This window comes from Gallinula chloropus (assembly GCF_964237585.1).
Source record: "Gallinula chloropus genome assembly, chromosome: 8".
Taxonomy (NCBI): Eukaryota; Metazoa; Chordata; class Aves; order Gruiformes; family Rallidae; genus Gallinula; species Gallinula chloropus.
The window spans coordinates 13,465,318-13,486,112 of record NC_140093.1 but is presented as its reverse complement, the minus strand read 5'-3'; the positions used below and the strand labels follow the sequence as shown (position 1 = coordinate 13,486,112).

Sequence of the window (20,795 nt, the reverse complement as noted above, 5' to 3'; positions counted from 1 at the left end):
TTACATTTTTTTTAATGATCTGTAATTGTTTTCTGTCCTTTTTTGTCTTCTTTTTTTCATTTAGAATTTTGTTTCCTCCTTGGTATTTATCCTGGCTCTAAATGCTAATTATCCAACAGTCGTCCAAGGATATCAAGCGTCTTGCACAATGGGAACACCTCATGCACCTTTCTGTAATTAAACAATAAAATACCAAGGTTGTGTTACTTACCACCTTGCTGAAATCCTACAATTATTACGTGGCTTCTTTTCTAGGCAAAAAAACATCGACAGGATTCCTGTCTGTTAGGATATGGTCTGAGATGAAAAACAATTGAATTCACAGAGCATAAACCTAAAATAATGTCTTAAAAATTAAAAAAGTGTTTGGAGAACCTCTGCTTTCCTCTTATATGATATTCTAGGTTAAACTATGATGTTTTGTGGAACACAGGTGAGAAATTATTGTTCTGTCCAGTAGACTGTATGGTGTTTTCTAAATTTTAGATTTTATTTATTTATTGAAATTTCCTCTGAATTTTAGAAGGCAAAGGAAAGATGATGTGACTCAAACATACGTGGTACTTGCTGGGTGTGTGATTGGTCAGACTTTGGTCCTAAACACCATCTTTTAGCTGAACCTAAGGCTTAGCTGCAGGAGTTTACGTCCCTTCTGCTGTGACTGAAGCAGCTCGCTTTATTTCTCAATTATTTGGTCCTCAGTGGATCTCTGTGTGAAGTCTAACTTTGTATGGGTTTTTTTTAATTAGCTGATTAAACATCTCTGCCTGTGAGCTCTTGCAATAGGATTTGTCAGATAAGAACGAGCAAGGCTTGCATGGAGAGGTGCTGCTCAGATAGAATGAAGATACAGGGACAAGGAAAATGGATTTTTCCTAAAGCAATTGGCTTGCATAATGCTTCTCTGTACAGCTGCCTATGCCTGCTTAATCCATCCATTACTTTATTTGTATTTTAGTGCTAAATTCACACTTTGTGCACATTAAAGGAGTTAATTTAAATACTGTGAGTGAATTGTAACCTACTGCCATGTAGCATCTGTCACTTTAACCCTCCCTGTCAGTGATAAGACACCTAAGCTATCCCGAAATAAAAACAGCTGGTACTTGTAACCTTAGAGGTATTATTTACTAAGGTTTTCTCAACACAGGATTCTGATTAGTTTATTATTTTTCAGGCATAGTTCAAGGCTGTAGCCCGCTGAGAGAGTGAGTGTCACTGACATGCAGCAAGAACAGGATTAGTAAAAGCTAGAGCCTTAGCTGTTAGGGAGGAAAGTGGCTTGTAAAAATTCCTCCACTTGTTTTTTTCATTGCTTTCTGGTTTGGTTTGTTGGGTTTTGGGGTTGGGCAGTGTAGGTGAACAGCGAGGCACCGTGGTGGGATCGATGCAGACCTCTCCTGGGGGCTGTGGTGCTGCGTATCCTGATGGTGCCGGAGCTGCAAAAGTTTGATCTCCTTTGGGTTTCACTGGTTTAAGTGCTGTGCAGTCTTGGCAGCGCCCTGCAGCCAACTGCTGAGGAATTTGAGACAGGAATTTCATAGCCTAAAAACTATGAAACATAGTACATCAAGTCTGTTGCCCTTTTCTCACTGAAGCGTCAGGAAGAAGTAATGAATGCTGTGCAGCCTTATTTCTGGCATTTCCTAACCTTTGAGAATCTGCAGCTTCAGCATTCCTTTTCCACAGCTTCTCGGAGCAGCATCTAGTAGCCCAGATGCTGCACTGGGAATGTCAGAAGTGGCCGTGCCCTGAACAGCCACTGACAGGGGTCTACATTGTTGGAGAACATTCAGAGAAGGTAGTAATGGTATGTATTCCTCCTGATACAAGGAGCTCATCTAGGTGGAATTGAAAAGAAAAGCCTGGTATGGTGTGTGTAAAGGGTGGGGCGTTTGGGGTTTTTAAATGTATATGGTTTCTTCTCCCACCTTTCTTTTGTTCTGTTACTGGATACAACACACAGTAAGCAATGGATGCAGGAATTGTGGAAAAGGTGCAGAGTAGAAACCTAGTAAACAAAAAGCCTGGAGGAAAATCTGGAATACTTGAATGATTTTCCTCCCTCTGATGTAAAAAAAAAAAAAAAAAGAAAAAGTTAAATATTGAAAACCAGTGATGCCAACGCAGTATGTGACCTTTGGCTCAGTGCAGTAAACAAAACCTGAGGTTTTTTCTGTGTCTTATTGCATGGATGACTTTGCCAGGGAGAGACAGTCTAAGATGAGCTCCTCCTTTCTTGTAGGACAGTATGATTATTGCAAATATATACCGTCCTGACTGACTTGAGCACTGGAAGAAACCTGTGGAGCCCAACTCCGGTCAATTCCTACCAGAGAAGCCTTTTTACCCTTCTCAACAGGGACTGAGACTGGTATTGAAGAATTCATATGAGGGAATAAAATATAAGAGCCATCTTTCAAAACGTGCTTGATGTCCTTTCTGCCAGTTAATTAGTAACAGCAACAGACTGTGCGAGTGGAAGTCTAAGGATGGGTTGAATTTTGTTTAGATGACAGACCTTGAGAGAGAATGGCAGCAGGCAGGGACATCTTTGCTCTGATGAGGAGCAACAGCCTCAAAGTGCCTGACACTGAGGAAATGAGATGCCAGGGGCTTCTGAAGTTAAACCAAGGGGAATTCTTTGCCCTAATGGCATTTGCTAGGATGTGGGACTAAACTACTGTGGGGAAACCAGTCCGTGTGCCGCCTCTGTTTGCCATTATAGGCAGGTAAAGAGCTTGCCATGTGAAATGTCAGCACTAGAGGAAACTTAGGAAGCAATTTGCATCTGAATTATTACAGTTTGACAACAAACTCTGTAAAATCCCGTAATTTCCTTGGCTCCCTTATTGTACTCATGGTAGTGAGCTGGGGGGAAAGGGAAAACGGTGCTCAGGACGCATGGATCCATGGTCCAGCTGTGCTGGGTCTGAATTTTCCCTTCTCAGCTCACTTCCCTGAGGACTCTTGGCACAGTAGGCAACTGAGAGAGACACTTGTTCAGCTTCTTCCAGGCACAAGCTGCTTGCAGGCCAGCTGCGGGTAAGTGCTGGTGCGTAGCCCTGAGCAGCTCAGAAGAGCACGTCAGGGGGATGCAGCCAGGGCTTTGATGTGTGGAAGAAGATTTCTGAATCCACCAGAATCTGTCTAGAGAAAGCTCAGCAGTGTCTCCTGAGACGTGATGAACTTGGTGTTTCTTCACATACGAGACGCTTCTTGTCCACAGCACCAGCTGTGTTATGCTTGATCCTTCACCGTGCCACTTGCAGTTCATCTGAGTAAATACAGATTAAAGCTCAGATTACACCACTTGGTTTTGGCTCCTGAATCTGTATTTGCAACCACTTTATACACTGTTACTGACTGCTTCTTTTTGCCTCTGCCTAGAGAGTGCTACCTGGGGAGAGTTCCTGTCCTCGTCAGTGTACCCAGAACCTGGGTGGTAGCCTCAGCTTTGTACCTGAGCTCTTGGCTTGTATGTAGTCAGTGCTGTGAGTGACGTGTGCTGTCAAGCTGATTGCTCAAAGGCATGTTTCTGAATGAGGTGCCCGCCTTCCAGGCTCTTAAAGGATCTTAAAGGATGGTAGCTATTAGCATATTGCAGCAGAGTGTTGTATTAAATACACTCAAGAATGGGAACGCTTCTCATTTGCTGGGAAGAGGAAGTGTGGCAGGGAAGAAGGGAGGAGAAAAATTCAGAAAGCTTCAACGTGACAGGGAAGAGTTAAGCAGAACAATAGGAAGTCATTTCAGCAGACAGATTCGTAGCAGTTTTCTTGGTGGGAGCAGAGTTTGGAGCTGTGAAATGACAATAGGTGTGTTTCTCATATACCTGGTTTTGGTTCTCCTGGGTGCACAGTTCCTGAAACTGCAATGGAAAACTCGTGGATTTCCTCCTGGACCAACCCCGTTTCCCATCATCGGCAGCCTCTGGAGGATAAATTTCAGAGCTGATCATGGGAGCCTGAAAAAGGTATGTGTTTGCAGATGTCAGCTAGAGAGCTCTTGAGGCAAACACTGTAAAAGCTGATGATGGCTGTCGACAGGCTAATGCGGTAGGAAGGAGACGTGATCCTGGGGCGAGGTGAGTCGTGGAACTTAAATGCCTAAGAAAGTTAAGTAAAACCTTCAGAGTCTAATTCCTGTGCAAGTTAATAAGTGTGTGAGTTAAACCGAAGTGATAGTAATTTTGTCTCAAAAAAGACTTCTGTTCTGAAGAGGGATTTTGCCTTGAAAGGAAGAGAATGTTTCTCAGATTTCCCATCACAGGAGTATACAGAAAATCTTCTAGAATTCCTTGAATTCTGAGGATCTGAAAAGTGCAGCAGTGTGTCTTCTGCTATTATGGGATGGGAGCAAGATTCCATACAGAGACAAAACCTTAAGTCTTTTGTTTTTCTGAATACCAATCTAGGAACTGCTCCTTGGAGATGAGCTAAGGATATAAACGATAATGAAAGGAAGGAACTGATGGGAAGAATTAGGTCCACGCTAAGCATGGCAATGCAGGTTTTTTCAGTGCTTAGCATCCTCTACTGAGCCAAAGTTTCATGAATTAATTCAATGTGTTGGTATCATTTCCATGTCATGACCTTAGCACTTCTGTGCTAAGTGCAGCCTGCATGTCAGGGGGTACCTGCCTAGAGCTGGAGAAGGTTGGCTTCAGAAAAAGGGAACTTAAAAGACCTTGATGCTAAACTTTTCTGATTGAGTATGTGTTCATCACTGTGGAAGGACAGAGCTATATTGTTTCTTTACCTGGAGTCAGGGCTTGAGAGTAATCCCCATCCACTGCCCAAACAGAGGTGAGATCTGTGCTCAGCTGCCTCAGTTGACACTATTTCTGTATCAGAGGGAAAGAGGTCCTGCCACTGGAACTTGAAATGTGTAGTACGAGAAGGAGAGTTACACCTGGAATATGTAATTTCAAGAAGTTCTAGTTGTTGGGTGAGGAAATGACATATGGAGTTGAAAAATGTAATCAAGAATTGGCAGGTGAAATTTTGTGTGAGACCTAATAAGGAGCTGCAAACAATCAGGGGCAACATTAATCATTAATATTGCACAGGCAACCCAAGTTTTAAAAAGAAGAGCATCTGTTCTTCCATCATTCATGTTGCTGTGAATAGTGGGTTCCCAGAGAGAGCCCAGAACCTTGCTGTGGTAAGTACTCACTGCAAACAAAATCAGCATCACTTCCTGAGCAATGCCGTGCTGGAAGCGAGCAGCCCATCGTATATGTTATGGTTCATGTTTCTCCCATGGGTATTTATGTGGCATTGATCTAACCTACAGCTGGCAAGGCTCTATGGCAACATCTGCACCCTGTGGCTGGGTCACAAGCCTATGGTGGTGCTCCACGGATTCAAAGCTGTGAAGGATGGTCTCACCACAAGGTCAGAGGATGTTTCTGGGCGACTACAGACCTACGTCTTCAACAAGATGGCAAATGGAAAGGGTAAGATGTTCATATCTGTGGAAGGACTTAAACCTTGACTTTCTTTGTTTCCTCTCATGTTTTCCTTACTGATAGGCCCTTAGCTCCCAATTCACCTTTCTGTCTGCTCAGGGGGAATGATGTAACTCTGCAGTGTTACTCAAAGCTGTCTCCAAAGTGACACATGTATTTTGGAGTCTCATCAGAGTGGTGGTATTTGTACCTGGCTAATTCTTGTGTGTCCATTCATAGTGCTAAGTGTGTGTCCTGATTTGAAATAACCTGGGGCTTGCAGCCTCCTCTGCAAGCTGAGCTGTGGTAATTCTTTATGCTCCCAGTTGTTTATCTACAGCAAAAGCTGCTGTAAGGAAAGTGTGTACAGAGCTGTGGAACAAGGTCTGGCCTTTTGGGAAGTCTGAAGGCACAGAAAGGTCACTGAGGCTTTAAAAGTATTAGCCAGAGTAGAGGTGCAACATGTCCTTATTCAGAGCTGCTTATTGTACTGTCACTTACATCACATGCTGCTTAATTACAGTGGATGGAGAATAAAGAGAGTGCTGGGTTTCAAACAGAAATGATTGAACTTGTTTCCACCACCTGCTTACCCAGAGGATGCGGAGTAGATGCCTGTATCCTCAGTCAGGCTTTGTTGCACGTGGACTGCAGTCCAGAAAGCTTTAATTTATAACACCAGCTAGTGTGAGTAGAGGAAACCATGCAAGGAACTGCATTGATTTGGGCCTTTTCAGCCCTTTTGGAAGAACTTTTATGGCCACCTTTTACATGGGTGATGTGGAGCACAGCGGCTGGGCTGTGAGAAGCTGCCCCAGCTCCCGCAGTTTGTAGCAGGGGGGTGGCTTTAGCAAACGGCTGCAGCACTGGCTGCAAGCTGGCAACTCTGCAAGATAAACCCCTGCCTGCTGGGCTGGCTCCTTCTCTGCTAGCCCAGGCCCCCCATAGAGCATAGAGCATAGACCACGTGGCTCCCTGAGTGGAAGTGTGATGAGACGCCTCTGTCTGTGTTCCTTACTACTATACGAATATTAATGTGACATAAAATTGATTCTTGGTGGTTGAAGGTATCCTGGTCTCAAATGGTCTCATCTGGAAACATCAGAGACATTTTGGAATTGGAAGTCTCCGAAAACTGGGAATGGGGAACAAAGGAATGGAGCGTGGGATACAAACCGAGGCCCGTTACCTGGTCGAGTTCTTCAGGGACAAAAATGGTAGGCCATGGCAAGGTGCTTGGGCTTTTGGCACAGTACAATAGCCTGTGTGGGTCCAAGAGTAACTATTTCTGCTCCAGAAAAAAATGGGTTTGGAGCACAGCTTATGTTTAGAGTGCAAACCTGTTAGTACAGTCCGACTGCAGCAATGTGTGCTTTGGTACCAATGGGAAGATTGAGAATGGAAAATAAACTCAGCCAAAACCAAGCCAACCCCCCAAAAAACAACCAAGAAAAGGAAAAAAGAAGGCAGGTGTGTGAGTCCTGACAGGAGTGGGAGTTAAGGACTTGAGACCTTCCTGTCCTGTTTTTGAACGTTTTGTCTTTGGTTACATTTGCCAGTGAATTTTGGGTGTTCCAGGGTAGTGTAGATGACATCCACTATAAAATGCCCTTGGGATCTTGCTTCTAAAATGGCAAAGGATATAAAGGAAGTGCTTTGGAGATGAATGCATCTCTGTCTCTGCAGGGAGAGCTGTGGACCCTTCCTTCCCCATCGTTCATGCTGTCTCTAATGTGATCTGTGCTGTGGTTTTCGGCCATCGCTTCTCACTGGAGGACGAAACCTTCCAACAGCTGATTAAAGCGTTCAACTGTATAGTGGATTTTGGGAACAGCTACTTCTACTACGTGAGGAAATTATTTTATTGCAACACAATTCTATTATTGAGTTATAGTTATTGCATGTTAAATGCTGGTAAAAATGCTGACTGTGGTTATGAACTGGAGCTACAGTTCTTTGGGCCCGACATTGTTCAACTGGCATGTTAATTATAGAATCACCTGGGTTGGAAGAGACCTTTAAGACCACGGAGTCCAACCACAGCCTAACCCTGCCTAGTCCACCTCTAGACCATGTCCCCAAGCACAATATCTACAGCCTTTTAAATACCTCCAGGGATGGCAACTCCATCAATTCCCTGTGTAGCATGTTCCAATACTTGACTACCCTTTCAGTAAAGAAATTCTTCCTGGTATCTAACCTAAATCTCCCCCTGTGCAATTTGAAACCGTTTCCTCTCATTTCCTATCACTTGTTACCTGAAGAAGAGACAGATCCCCACCTCTCTACATCCTCCTTGCACATAGTTGTAGAGAGTGATAAGGTCTCCTGTCAGCCTCCTTTTTGCAAGACTAAAAGGCCACAGTTCCCTCAGCCACTTCTCACAGGACTTGTGCTCCAGACCCTTCACCAGCTTTGTTGTCCTTCTCTGGACATGCTCCAGCATCCCATAATGTATTATTAGTAGTCTTCATTAGAATTTCTCAGCGAAGGTGATGTGCTTGGGATGCTGAACTTTTCTATAACAGGAACACCAGCATTGTGAAGGTGAGAAGCTGATACTCTTTGTGTCAGAATGAAAGGGAATGATTTCTTTCTTAATGTGTGTACATATAAATGCATTTTAATATTAAATTTATTGCTATTAATACATGTTAAATCTGTGAGCAAAAGTGGATTATTTTGTTGGTGAATTAACAGAGCAAAGACAAGTAGAGTAAAGACAGGAAAGGAATCCAGGGAGGGAACTATGTTGTCTTTAATTCATGGTTTTAATGTGATTTCATGCACTCAACATGTACCAAAGGTTTCTCTCTCATACTACAGGGTTTCCCCCAGAGAAATTAATTCAAATTAGCACCAAAACTATACATGCCATGTCATTAGGACAGCCTGGGTCATGTAGTGTAACTTACCACATCTGTGCTGAATGCTTGCCCCACAGGTATGTGAGATCTTCCCGTGGGCTGCAGACCATATCCCAGGACCTCCACAGAAAGCAGCATTTTCCTGTGATTTTGTTCGTTCTTTTATAAAGGAGGAAATCAAAAGCCACAGGGAAAGAAGCAAAACAGATGAACCAGAAGATTTCATTGACTTCTACCTGGATCAGATAGAGAAAGTGAGTAATTCATGTGATGTGGGGGACAGATTCTGTCCTAACAGGTTCCCTGCACCTTTCCTATGGTTGCCTGTACGTGGTAGTTACAACAGAGCTCTACACATGCAGTTTAAAACCTCTGCTGTCAAATTACAATATGAACTTCAAGTAGTTAGTTTAGTAACTTGTTGTAGAAGAGCAAATTAGTGACACTGGTTTTTTGTTAAGCTGTGGAGTCCTTAGTTCAGGCTGGGCAGTGGGTTGTGCAGAGGTGCAGATGTGCAGAGGGCTGTGTCACTCTGAGTCTTCACATCTTATTAATACCTGTATTTACATCTTTGAGCTTTTTTTGCACTTAGTAGCACTGCATGGTTATTGTGACTGCCTTAAAATGATGGCAGTCTCTGCTCTAGAGAAAGCATAAACCTTTCACAGGGCTAACATTCTGTGTATGGTGGATAGGTGAAAGCGGCAGATGTGCGGAGTGGCAAGGGTGGGATGCAGCTCCTCTGAAAGGCTTTTTCTGGCATGGAAGTTAGCAGGGGGATGCTCCACAAGGCAGCGTAACTGGTCCTTAGACACCTGGCACGCTCAACAGCACCTACAATTTTACAGTATCAGGGCACTTCTTTGAGAAAAACCTTTGCATAAATCTGTTTCACTCAAGTAAATTTACCTCAATTTTCTCCGTCCTCTAGAAATTCCGTGTGTTTGGGTGTAGCGATTGCTGTCTGTCCCGGTGCCGTTACACCAGTGTACACCCTGTTTGACCTTTCTCGTTGACACCTGTAGGCGAAAAGTCTCCCCAATTCTACGTTTGATGAAGACAACATGGTGCAGTCTGTTTTTGACCTCTTCCTGGGTGGCTCAGACACCACTGCCACCACTCTGCGCTGGGCTCTGCTCTACATGGTGGCTTATCCTGACATCCAGGGTGAGTTGTAGACACACACGTGGGTGTGTTTCGAGTAGAACAACCGCCTGTTAAGCTGTTCATTTTGTTGTTAGGATCGATTTGGTTTGATGACCAAACGTTTTTTGAGCTTTGCTGTTAACAAGCCAACGAAGTAGAACAGTTTCAGATGGATTTTAAAATAATTTCAGGGATGTTCACCTTCTAAAAAGAGATTAGCAGTTGGTGATGGCTTGGTAAGATTATCCTGCTCCAGTTCTCAGCCTTACCTATACGTATCAGATTGATATGATGGCTGCCATGCAACACGCCGATTAGTGTGCTGAGAGTCTGTATTTAGCTAGAGTAAAAATAACAGCTTGAGTAACTGAATTTGATGTCTTAATAAGTTCTTGTTTGATTTACAGCTCGATCCTCTTAACCATGAGGCTCAATAAATCTGTTTGGCTTATGGAAAGATGATCTGAATGTAGAACCTATAAACTAGGAAATAGCAGAATGTAGTAAAATCACAACTAGGCAGTTGTTTTAAATGTATTTACATTTTAAGATACTGTAAATATAAAGTATTTACATATTTTATGTCTTCATCACTATGATAATCCAAAAAAGGAAATGAAAGCTCTGTTTCATGCAAGACAGTGTTCTTGATCCTGTAATGGACCTTTGTTTTTGTAGAAAAAGTCCAGAAAGAGCTAGATGCTGTTTTCAGTCCCTCCCATCTCATCTGCTATGAGGATCGTAAGAAACTGCCTTATACATATGCTGTCATTCATGAGATCATGCGCTTTGGTAGCATTATTTTAATCACAATTCCCAGACGAGCGGTGAGGGATACAACTGTTTTGGGATACCAGCTTCCAAAGGTACAGAAATCCTTTCTATTCCAATGTGATCTTTGGCCATGGGTTAAGTTCCTTGCAGTCACGTTTACCATTAATCCCTTTTCCCTCCAGCCTGGGACAGATGGGTGTTGGTGCCATCCCTGGCAGACAGCAACTTGTCCCTCCCACGCTCCCTGGCCTGTGCCTTTATGTCACAGACAATGAGTGGGAACGCTTGCCAAAAGCGCGGTGTCACGCCAATGAAACTGGAGCTGTCGGAGTGCCGCAGTCCTGCTTTCCAAGAGCCCGTGATTTTGCAATGCTTTAGAAGCATTGGAGCTCTTACATTTCCAAAGACCTCAGAGAAGGCTATCAGAAGCCTACAGCAGTGTCACTGGGGAAGGTGCAGCAGTCTGTTCCTGCTGGGCAGTCATCTGCTGTGCAGACAAAAGGGAGATGGAATGTGTTCTTCATTGGTGATGCCTGAGACAGTCGTCTTTGTTTGCTTAAGGCTTCTTTTTCTTATCACTACCTCTCTGGCATCATGTCTGAAACATGAATATGCTTCCCCACAGCTTCTGAACTGCCACCTAACCTCAAATAAAAAGCTGCTTTGTCCTACCCAGCCTTCCCAAACTCAACCTCAATGCCAAATATCCCCATAGGCGCACACGGAGGCATCTTCCTGCGTGTCCCTGCTCCATGGTGTTGGTCATGCACACCTTTCCCCCCCTCTGCCTTGATAATTTCAAATATACTAATTCCTTTCCAGGGTGCTTTATTCTTCACTTGTCAAAAGCCTGTCAAAGCTCGTCAGAAGTGGGGAAATTGCATTACTAGAGTTAGAGTAAGGTACTACAGAACCCCAGACTGCTCTTTCTGTTGCATTTACTAACAGAATGGAAGAAAAGGAGCCATGAAGGAATACAACAAGGAAATTTCTGAACCTGAAATACTGATGTTTCTTTACTTTTTTAGTTTTTGAAGGGAAAACTCCCTCAGAACAGTTTGAGACTGATTACTTTTTTTTTTTTTCCCTAATAAACCAATCTTTCATTTCTGCTGCTTCTCCATGTGACCAAGCTGAATTATAGCTGGAATCTGTCTGTGTCCTTTTCTTCTTGATGAAGAATTGAGCCAACAGCATCTTCCTTTCAGGGCACTATAATTATGGTAAACATAGACTCGACTCTCTTTGACCCCGAATACTGGGAGACCCCTCACCAGTTCAACCCTGGTCATTTCTTGGACAAGGATGGAAATTTTGTGATGCGAGAGGCCTTCTTAGCCTTCTCAGCAGGTAGGTGACAGCTGACAGCTGCACTCATTTGCATTGGGTTAGAGTGTGAGTGTGGAGCTCTATTCTTTCTGTTGCAGAGAAGGCTAGAGGGGGTGTAATCCCAAAACATAGGGACACATGGTTTTCAGAGCCCAGAAAAAGTCTTGATGACAAAAATAAGTTGTTTGGTAATTGTGTAAACCGTGGATCTTAGAGTTTTGTGAAAATGCAGAGAAAATAGAAGAAGTAAAGCCCTAGAATTGCCAGTAATTTGGGAATTCAAGTCCATACGCTGTTCTCTTCTGCCATCCTCTGCATATGCCAGGCTGTGCTGCTGTAGTGATTGTTTCATGGCAGGTTGCTCTGCTGGAACTGATTTCTTTTGTATAAACATTAGGGCAGAAATGTAAAGCTGGATCAGATACACCCCAGATGGCTGTGTCTTTCCTGGGGAGCTTCTGGAGTCACTGCTTCACCCTGTGTGAGTTTATAGAAGCTTGAACAAACAAATGACTGCTCTTTCCCCTGTCCCTCTGCAGGCCACCGTGCGTGTCTGGGAGAAGTGCTGGCAAAGATGGAGCTGTTCATCATCTTCTGCAGCCTCCTGCAGAAGTTCAAGTTCACTCCACCAGAAGGAGTTAAGAAGATCAACACAGACATTGTCTTTGGTAGCACCATGAAGCCCCATCCATTCAAGCTCTGTGCAGTTCTTCGCTAGGTTGTGGGGTATCACAGATTTGAGAAACTGTCACAGGTTTGCTTGTGTGCTTTGTGTGGCTTTTATGGTTTTCATGTCTGGCTTGAACTCAGGGGGACGCTGTCCTTGTTGTGTTTTATGTCTCAGAGGCCAGCTCTGAAAAACACCCTGGTTTTCCTGCGTTGGGAAAATCTCTGTATGTTTATTTACTGCTGTGTTACAAATGAAATAAACACAGAAAATCATTACAGTGTCTGGTCTTACTAGAAACTCAAAAGGAATCTTACTGGAGGGAGAAGGAATGATAAGGATGGGTGTTGGGGGGGGCAGGGAGGGGCTCCCCCTCATTCCCATGCATTCTTAAATCCAGTATGGGGTAGCCCAAACAAAACAGGTGTAAATGGTGATGGACCAGTGGGCTGGGCTGAGAATGTGTGGGGCTGGGTTTTTTTGTGTAGGTTATGGTGCATTTGAGGAGTGGTTCTGTGAAAGAGGAGTCCTCTCACACAGCCGCGTTTGTGATGGTAGTGGTACAGCAGTCTAGGTCGGTTGCATCTCCCTTGATGCCTGGAAGCAGTTACAGCAACTGCTCACAGCCTCGTGAAGCAAAGCTTGGTGCCTGCCAAGGAGGGACAGGACAGGAGAACTTTCTGTAGTGTGTTCCTGAGAGCTGTGTGAGAACCAAACTCCTTGGGAGCTGTCGGTGAGCACAGGGGCAGTTTCTGCAGCTGCTGAGCTGAGGGAGGCTTGGCCGAGCTCCCGAGTTAAGTGTGTGTGAGCATCGGGAGCAAGAGCTGTGCAGCAAACAGCTGGCAGGAGCAGTGCCCAGGCAGGGCTAGCAAAGAGCAAATGCCACAAGCACCCTGGCATGGTGAGGCTGGCCTTGGTACCCTGCAAGATTTAAAATCGAGGTCGGAGCGAGGGCTGCTCCTGGATGTAGCAAGCGCTCTGCTGCTCTACCAGTTTCCTTCCTCGGGGAAAAGACTTCACCATTGTTACTGCAGTTATACTTCCAGGATTAGTTGCCGTTGCCTTGTTAAGGCACCATGATGGAGTTTTCTTTCTTTAATGTAATGCTCTTGGTTAAAAAGATGTGCTTTTGTCAAAGAGCTCAGTACCATAAGCATCAGTGCTCTTTTCTCAGGCCTCTGAGGAACATGGCTGGGCTCAATGGGATGCTTTTGTCATGGCATGGATTTGAAGCTGTCACTTGCTGCTGCTGCAGTGAGTCAGAGCTTGGCAGGAGATGTGTAAGCTTCCTGGGTCAAGCAGATGAAGCTGATGTGGCTCTCATGCTTTCTAATCCATTTCTAGCTCTGTGCTGCCAGATTGTGTGTGTTGGCCTAGGTTCTGTTGGGAGTGGAGGGCGGGTTGTGCTCTACAGCAAACCTGGGATTTGGTTCTACTAATGAAAAGGTGATGTTGCAAAAACAGGTGCAGCGAGGTGATTGGGTAGCTGGCGGCTGCTGTGTTGACACCCAAGTCAGAGGCATCTCTGTGAATGTAGGATGGATGAGAGACTGAAGGAGAGGTAAGGTTTAGGAATAGGCACACAGGACCTGTATTGCTTTAAAACTTCTATTCACTTATTTTTTCTTTAAAAACACCCCTAAACAACCAACCAATGGAGGTACGAGTCCGTCTACAGATTTTTACAAAGGAATTCTATCTCCACTGGGAGATGTTTTTTAAAGAGACTATAAGTGAGAAAGGTGTTTATATGTTGCCAAATAGCATTTACGGTTCTGCATTTCTTAATCATCTTTCACCAGAGCTTAGAGGCTGTGTGTGGACCCATTGGGGTCTGGAGGCTGCTGGGCTGGATTGCATTACTTCTGCAGCTGGTAGCTTGCTATTGGGATTTCATTTTCCAAATGGGAAGGTAAAAACTCTGGTAGGCAAAAGGAATCGTGGTAGATAAAGAGAGAAACTAGCTAGCACTGGAAGAGAATTCACTCAGAAACTCTGTGTTTTTAAATAGACCTACAAGTCTTGAGCTAGTTTAGGCTTTGCTCTGTAGTCTTAGTGGGAGAAACTTCAGGAAGCCGTATTTTGTGCCTGTCTCTTTGATTGCCTGTCACACTGTGCTCTGTGTCACATTCCCCATTTCCATGCGTCTCAAGTTTTACAAGAAAGTGAAATCACTGTAAGAAAAATAAGAAATCAGTAGAAAGGGGTGGGTATGTAGTTTATTTGGGGCCACCTGGCAATGAGGGGGGCTGCAGCAGTCCTGGCCCTTCCTTTCATGCCCCAAGAGTTAGACGTGCAGTGAACATCACAGGCGACGTCTTTTCCAAACTTGGTCTGGCTCTGTCTGGTAAGTTTTTACATTCCTTATTAAAGAACAATATTAAAGAGTGGGGAAAAAAAACCCACAACAAAAATATTTCCATAAGTGGCTATAACATCTGCAGTTCTTTTGTTGGAAGCAGATCAGTGTTGCAGTCTGACTCCGTAACAAGCTGTGCTGCTACTTCTGCCTTGACCTGAGGAACGTCTTGTCCAGTCTGCTCTTCTGCCCACAGGATGGTCCTGCACCTCCAAAAGGCAAACACTGGCAAACCTCTGGTAGTGTGATCCTGTGCCCAGAAGGGATTTCATCAGCACAGTGACATGGAGACCAAAGGCTTTCACATCTCAAACCAATAGAGCTAAGACAGCAACATTTTAAGCACTGGCTTGACCCGTGCAAATCAGCGTTGTGCTAGGAGTTGCCACATGGGAACAGTCTTAACTTGAATGAAGTACCATGTGAAAATTACTGAATGGCTTTCATAAACATCTAATAAAGAAACATCTAATCTGAGCATTAAAAAAAGTCTTACAGTTAAGCTGGTCAACAAAGGAATTTAAGTTTTCATGTGCAGTCTGCTGACCCACCCTGGTAATTTTGATAATACCATGTTCTTTAGTTTGTCATTTAAATATTGCCTATATTATTACAATATTAGTGTGATATTTATTAATTTGCCAATTTGAATGTCTTGATTTTTTTCATATATATAAAGCCAAATGCAGGCCAGATGGGCAGTCCTGGTAACAATACTGATACATTAATTAACAGGGATTGTGATTTGAGTTTCACAGCTGGATTTTTAGTTTTAAAAAAGCCCAACTGGTGAGAGTCTTTGCATAAAAGGGCAAATTTGTTAGAAATATAACTGTGAGCATGTTCTCAAGCTCATTAGCTAGTGTGCAATGCAATATAGCAAGACCCATATATAGGTGAAGGCTTAATTCCTACTTTTTGGTCTTTTGGCTGTCAGACACCTGTGTCCTCTCCTTCCCACCCCCAGCTGTTAGTCATTAACAAATTGCCATTTGCTGGGAAATATATTGGGGCCAGTGTTGGGGATTTGTGGAACTAGATGAAGAGGTAAGAGCTGGTTTTGTTTGCCTTTTGCAGTGCCTTTCCTGAATTTTCTGTTCCTTTCAGTTCTTCCTTCTTCTCCCAATATTTAGGGGTTATAAAATTTGTTGGGAGTTGGATATAACAACTCTTAGAAATGTCAAAGTCAAGTATAAATACAGTGAGGAGCTGATCTAGAAACATATGAGAAGAAAATTAAATTTGAAGCGCTCTTATTTGTGACAGTAAATTCTGCCAAGTCAGCTTCAAGGAGCAAAGCAATTAGATATAGGCTTTTGTAGAGCTGGGGGGAAGAAGTAAGCAACCACCCTGGCATACTGAGAGGCCTGAATTTTGCTCTGAGGGGGAGAGTGAAGATAAACTGGTGCAGGAAGGGATTAAAGAGATTTAAATTGATGACGATCATCTGTTAACTTGAAACAGAATTATAAATGCCATTTAAGTTACATTGCTTTAAAGCAGCCAGCTTTGTGTACTGCCAAACACCTCAGTGCCTCCAAACGTGGTTCCTTACGCTCTCAAATGGGCACCTGAAGTCAGCACATGTGTGTGATGGGTTTCACTGCAATAGTTAATGCTGCATTTTCTCCTTTTTCCTTTTTCTTTTCTTTCCCTGGGGTGTGTGTGCTCTGTGGCAGCCCTACATGTTACTTCTGCTCTTCGTAGCAAGGCTGCAGCTCATGGCTGTCCCGTGCCTTGGAGCTCCTGACAACGCTTGTCCTCCCCTGGGCTGTGAGAGCACCAAAGTCATGAGAGCACTAAAGGAGGACTGATCTCTGGACAGTTCATGGAGGGTGATCTTCTCATGGAGGCAGTCGCAGTGATGCTATTTCCTCACTTTCATCTCTCTCTGGCACAGCTCCTGCCCTTGCTCAGAAAACAGGGGAGAGCAGAGGAGCACATCCTGCTCCTGTGCCTTCTCCTGGCCAGGCACGTCTCACTGCTGGGCACAGAGACCTTGTGTGGCACCAGGTAGGTGCATGCAGGAAAGGTGCTGGCTGCAGGACCCTTTCTGTCCCCAGTTTTGGCAGGCAGTTTGCAGAGAAGGCAGCTCCTATGGAGTGTTTCTTTCTCCTTCTAGAGCCTGCACGCTGTGTCCCAAGCAGTTAGCAGCGAGCTGATGCAAGACAAGTGAAGAGGAGGAGGCAGAAGGCTGGTCTAATCCTGTGAAGGGACCTCTGCCCTCACCAAGGACTGCCACAAATCTGGGGTACCAGAGATGTCTCCCTGCAAGTTATGGGAGGTGTTTGCCCTCTTCAAGAGTCATGTTTTGTTTGCATGCTTCTGCTACCCTGTTCCTCTTCAGCTGTTGATGTTCTTCCCTCTCTGATGGTATCTAAAAAGAGATGCTTTCCTAGCATCACTCCTTGGGGTAGGGCGGCAGGCAGGTGAGATGGCAGATGTGTCCTGAAACCCTATTATTAGCTCTGAACAGCTGCCTCTAGTACTTAACCTGGCAGCCACCCTACCAGCTTTGTGCCCTGTGGGTGGGAGCTGGAGATGATTTCTGAAACTGAATTTGGGGCATGGACCCATAGGTAATAAGAATATCCAGGAGGACATTCATTTTGTTTGGGGTGTCATCCTAGAAGAGCTGCTGCAGTCACAACTGTGGCTCTTCTTCCTCCCAAGGAGATTTTGGAAAATACTAAATTCAGAGCTGGGAGTGGTTTGAGACAAAGAAAAGGGCAATGCCACAAGTGAAAGAACTTCAAGCCACGCAAGTGGTCTCCAAAGTGGATGATTTTGTGTCTCAGTTTGACTCCAGCTTTCAGTTCAGTCACTGGCCAGCAAGGCTGTGTAAATGTGAGATCTCTGCTCCACTTCTGGAGTGAACCAACTTGCTTAACACCTCACAACTTATACTTTCAGCTGTTCCAGTTCTGTAAGTTTGGCGTGTGAGCAACTAAGCCATCTAGGTGACTTCCCAGAATGCGACGTGCTCCTGCCTAAACCAGATGAGCTGAGTCTGAGCAAGTGCTGAAGAAGTGCCAAAGCTGCATTGTCCAAAATGACCCCCTTTGCAGGGGCACAGGCTCACCTCCATAAAGGAAAAGCAACCCACAGCTCCCACATGGAGTTGCTCAGTTGCATGAGCGCGCTTGTGAAAGAAGCTCACAGAAACAGTTGTGTGTCAACTTGACTCCTGCTGCAGGCAATGTGGTGGGAATTAGCTGAGTGGCAGCTGCAGGGGGTGAAGAAACTTTGCTTTCTCCTTGGTCATGAAGACCTTGCAGCCCCACTTATCTGTGCAGCTGAACAGGGAGCGTGTGGACACTGAGACGCTATGCCATTGTAACAATCCATCTCTCTTTACCCAATAACAGATTAGAGTCTTGTTTTATGTGCTCCAGGCACAAAATTAAAAGGTCCAGCCATCTCCCAAGGATCTTACAGTTTAAACCATGAGATTAAAAAGATAATATTAAAGAAGCAGCAGAGAATCAAGCAATCACTTGGGGTGAGTGAAGGAGTGGTGCCAGAGGTTGATGCATGTGATGGCTACTGATGAGCCCGAATTTTTCCATAATCCCACTGGCCTTGGGTGTGTACCAGCCCTCAGCACTGTTGTTTTTTTACAAAATTACTTCTCTGTTCTTGCAAGAGGCTTTTTATGAAACCAGTACTGTGGGCAGCGATTTTTTTGTCACATCAACTGTCATGGCACAAGGAGGCATATAATTAACCTGCATTTTGTATCCCTTGAAGAGCTGACAATTGTCAGATTTGTAGCTGCAATATAATGGGGTGACGTCATATACGCTTAAAAATAAAACCACTTCGTGCTCTGGGATGGGAAGTGAGGTGATAGAGGGCGAAGGACTGAGAGGCAGAAGCTTCTACACCTTTTTCTCTTTATAGGGAGGTGCCAGCAAAACAAGAGAAAGTGGATCTATCCTCTGCCTTTATAGCAGTTTTTCAGAGACAACGTAGTCTTGCAAAGCAGAAGGGAAATGTTATCGCTGAGCGTGGTGCTGGGAGGGTTTGTGTTGGCTCTGCTGTTCATGCAGTTTCTGAAAATGCAATGGGTGCGAAGACGATTTCCCCCTGGACCGACTCCTTACCCCATCTTTGGAAATCTGCTGCAGATGAACTTCCATATTCATCATGAGATCCTTAAAAAAGTATGTATTTTCAGGCAAGTAATTAATGACTTACAAGCTGATTGGAAAGTGAAGGTGTTTAAGATAGTCTTTCTTTGAATGGCAGGGAGGGATTTATACTGAATTGTATAAATGTGAAAATAGGTGGGGATCATCCAAACATCTGCTGCTTGGTATGAGAATTTCCAACTTACTATGAAACATGTCATTAAAACCTTATCTGTAGATGAGCAAAACAATGCTGATGATAATATTCCTGTCTTACACCTAGGAGAAATACAGATTTCAAAGAAGAGTCTTTAATTCTGTGCAGTCTTTTGCACGTCACTCTGTTGGCTGTTGTGGCACTGGGAGTTTCTAAACACCCTGTGAAATAGCTACCAAGTGCATATGTGTTTCTAGTATAGAAAGGATGAATTCTTTTATACATACTCAAAATATTTTTCAAATAACTATAATAATTTTTTTTCCTGATGTAAAATTTGCTCAGACTTTCACAGGAGAACTCAGTCTGCTGAGCCTGATCAAGCTTTTATGTAGCCAAACTAATTCTTGGGATGCCTATGCTCAGTCTCTTAGCTCTAAGTCCAGTTGTAATGCACAGGACTTCTAGCCTGGTAGTTTATACTCCTCATACGTATGTATTAAATATTTAACAGTTAAATGTAGGAATAATAGAACCTCACTTTCACTCTTTGTTCTCAGTCTTCCTTTTCCCTGGTCCTTCACTGTCCTGCTGGTTCTCTTCTCCCAAGTTGCATATTTCAAGGCAAAGCAGTAAGACTCCACAACACAGAACTATAGTCAGTGATTGCCTGTTGTGTTTTCTTCTATTTCTGACCTCCCAGACCTGGGAAATACCACCCTGGTATTTCAAAAGCCATGAGTTAATGCTTCTGAAAACTAAATTAAACACAAACTTGCAAGCACACGTGTATAAATTTTTGCTCAGTGTGCTTATCAGTTCCCTTCTGTTTGCTCCCAGGCAGAATAATCTTGTACTCCCCTAGCCCTGTAGTTCTCAGGATGTTTTGGCAACTCCTCACTCCTCCCAGCTTATTCTGCCCCACAGACTTGATACTTGGATCTACACGCTGCTGTGCTTCCCTCAGTCTCTTACTTTTCCAGCTCCCAATTCTCCAGCCAGGGAAAGGACTGTCCTGCCTGCCTCTGGTGATGTCTGCGTGCTCCTGCTACACTTAAAGCACAAAGGGGAGTCTGTAGATCATTCATGTAGAACTCACGAGCTCAGGTTTTCTTCTTACAACCATGTAAGGATCCACCTGCAGTGAGCGTGAATTGTAAGACATGTGATAAACAGCATCACAGACCTCAGCAATATTGTCTGTCTGACATTTTAGGAAGATCTTGATCTTTAATCAAGTTAATTCTCATGATATAAACCTGACTTGGAGCTCTGTTATATCTAAGATTATACATTTCCCTTGGCAGGTGCCAAGGGAAAAAAATCTGGTTCACCTTGTCTGATTTAAATGTACTGGGTCTCATCCACACTGTTCTGATGCCACTTTGTTCTACAGATGGCCAAAATTCATGGTAACGTCTTCACCTTATGGGTTTCAAACACACCTGTAGTTGTCCTGCAAGGATTTCAGGCACTGAAGGAAGGTCTGACTGTCCATGCTGAGGACGTCGCTGGGAGGCCGATATCCCGTGCCTTTGAAATTTTGACCCATGGAAATGGTAACTATTATTTTCACAAATTCTTTTTGTGTCTTCTAACCCTGGCTTTGGAGACTGATTTAGACTGTCCAAGTCCTTAATTTACAGTGGCAAAAAAAAAAGGTTTATATTTTAATGAGGTTTTTAAGAAACACTTTTTCTTTACTTTTTATTCTGTTGGAACAATAATGGCAGAGTATAGCTATTGTAAGAGTTTCTATACAGGAAATAGATGGCTAAACTAGAAGAAGAAAGGGAAAGGAAAAGAAAAAGGAATGATGCCAGACTGCTGGAAAAAAGTTTGAAAAAAATTAAAATGAGAGAGAAACTTCCTTGACTTACTAACTGTGTCCATTAAATTATAAAGCTTTAA

At 43.9% G+C, this 20,795-nt stretch overlaps 2 protein-coding genes across 2 annotated transcripts in view; both read left to right on the top strand.

Moving 5' to 3' along the window:
* Window positions 1–3,808: 3,808 nt before the first annotated feature.
* On the top strand, window positions 3,809–12,286 carry LOC311194431 (cytochrome P450 2J6-like; the record flags this gene model as incomplete). The annotated part of the gene is made up of 9 exons (XM_084267529.1): window positions 3,809–3,976; window positions 5,299–5,461; window positions 6,520–6,669; window positions 7,139–7,299; window positions 8,397–8,573; window positions 9,345–9,486; window positions 10,144–10,331; window positions 11,448–11,589; window positions 12,108–12,286. The coding sequence occupies 9 exons, from the start codon at window positions 3,809–3,811 to the stop codon at window positions 12,284–12,286; spliced, it is 1,470 nt and encodes a 489-aa protein (XP_084123655.1).
* Window positions 12,287–18,589: 6,303 nt separating this feature from the next.
* The window catches only part of LOC311194169 (cytochrome P450 2A3-like), a gene marked incomplete at both ends in the record, with an annotated part of 28,364 nt that continues 26,158 nt past the window's right edge, over window positions 18,590–20,795 (top strand). Inside the window, 2 exons of the mRNA XM_084267190.1 lie at window positions 18,590–18,760; window positions 20,281–20,443. Of these exons, the coding sequence (XP_084123316.1) occupies window positions 18,590–18,760; window positions 20,281–20,443 (334 nt within the window). The remainder of the gene's footprint in view (window positions 18,761–20,280; window positions 20,444–20,795) is intronic.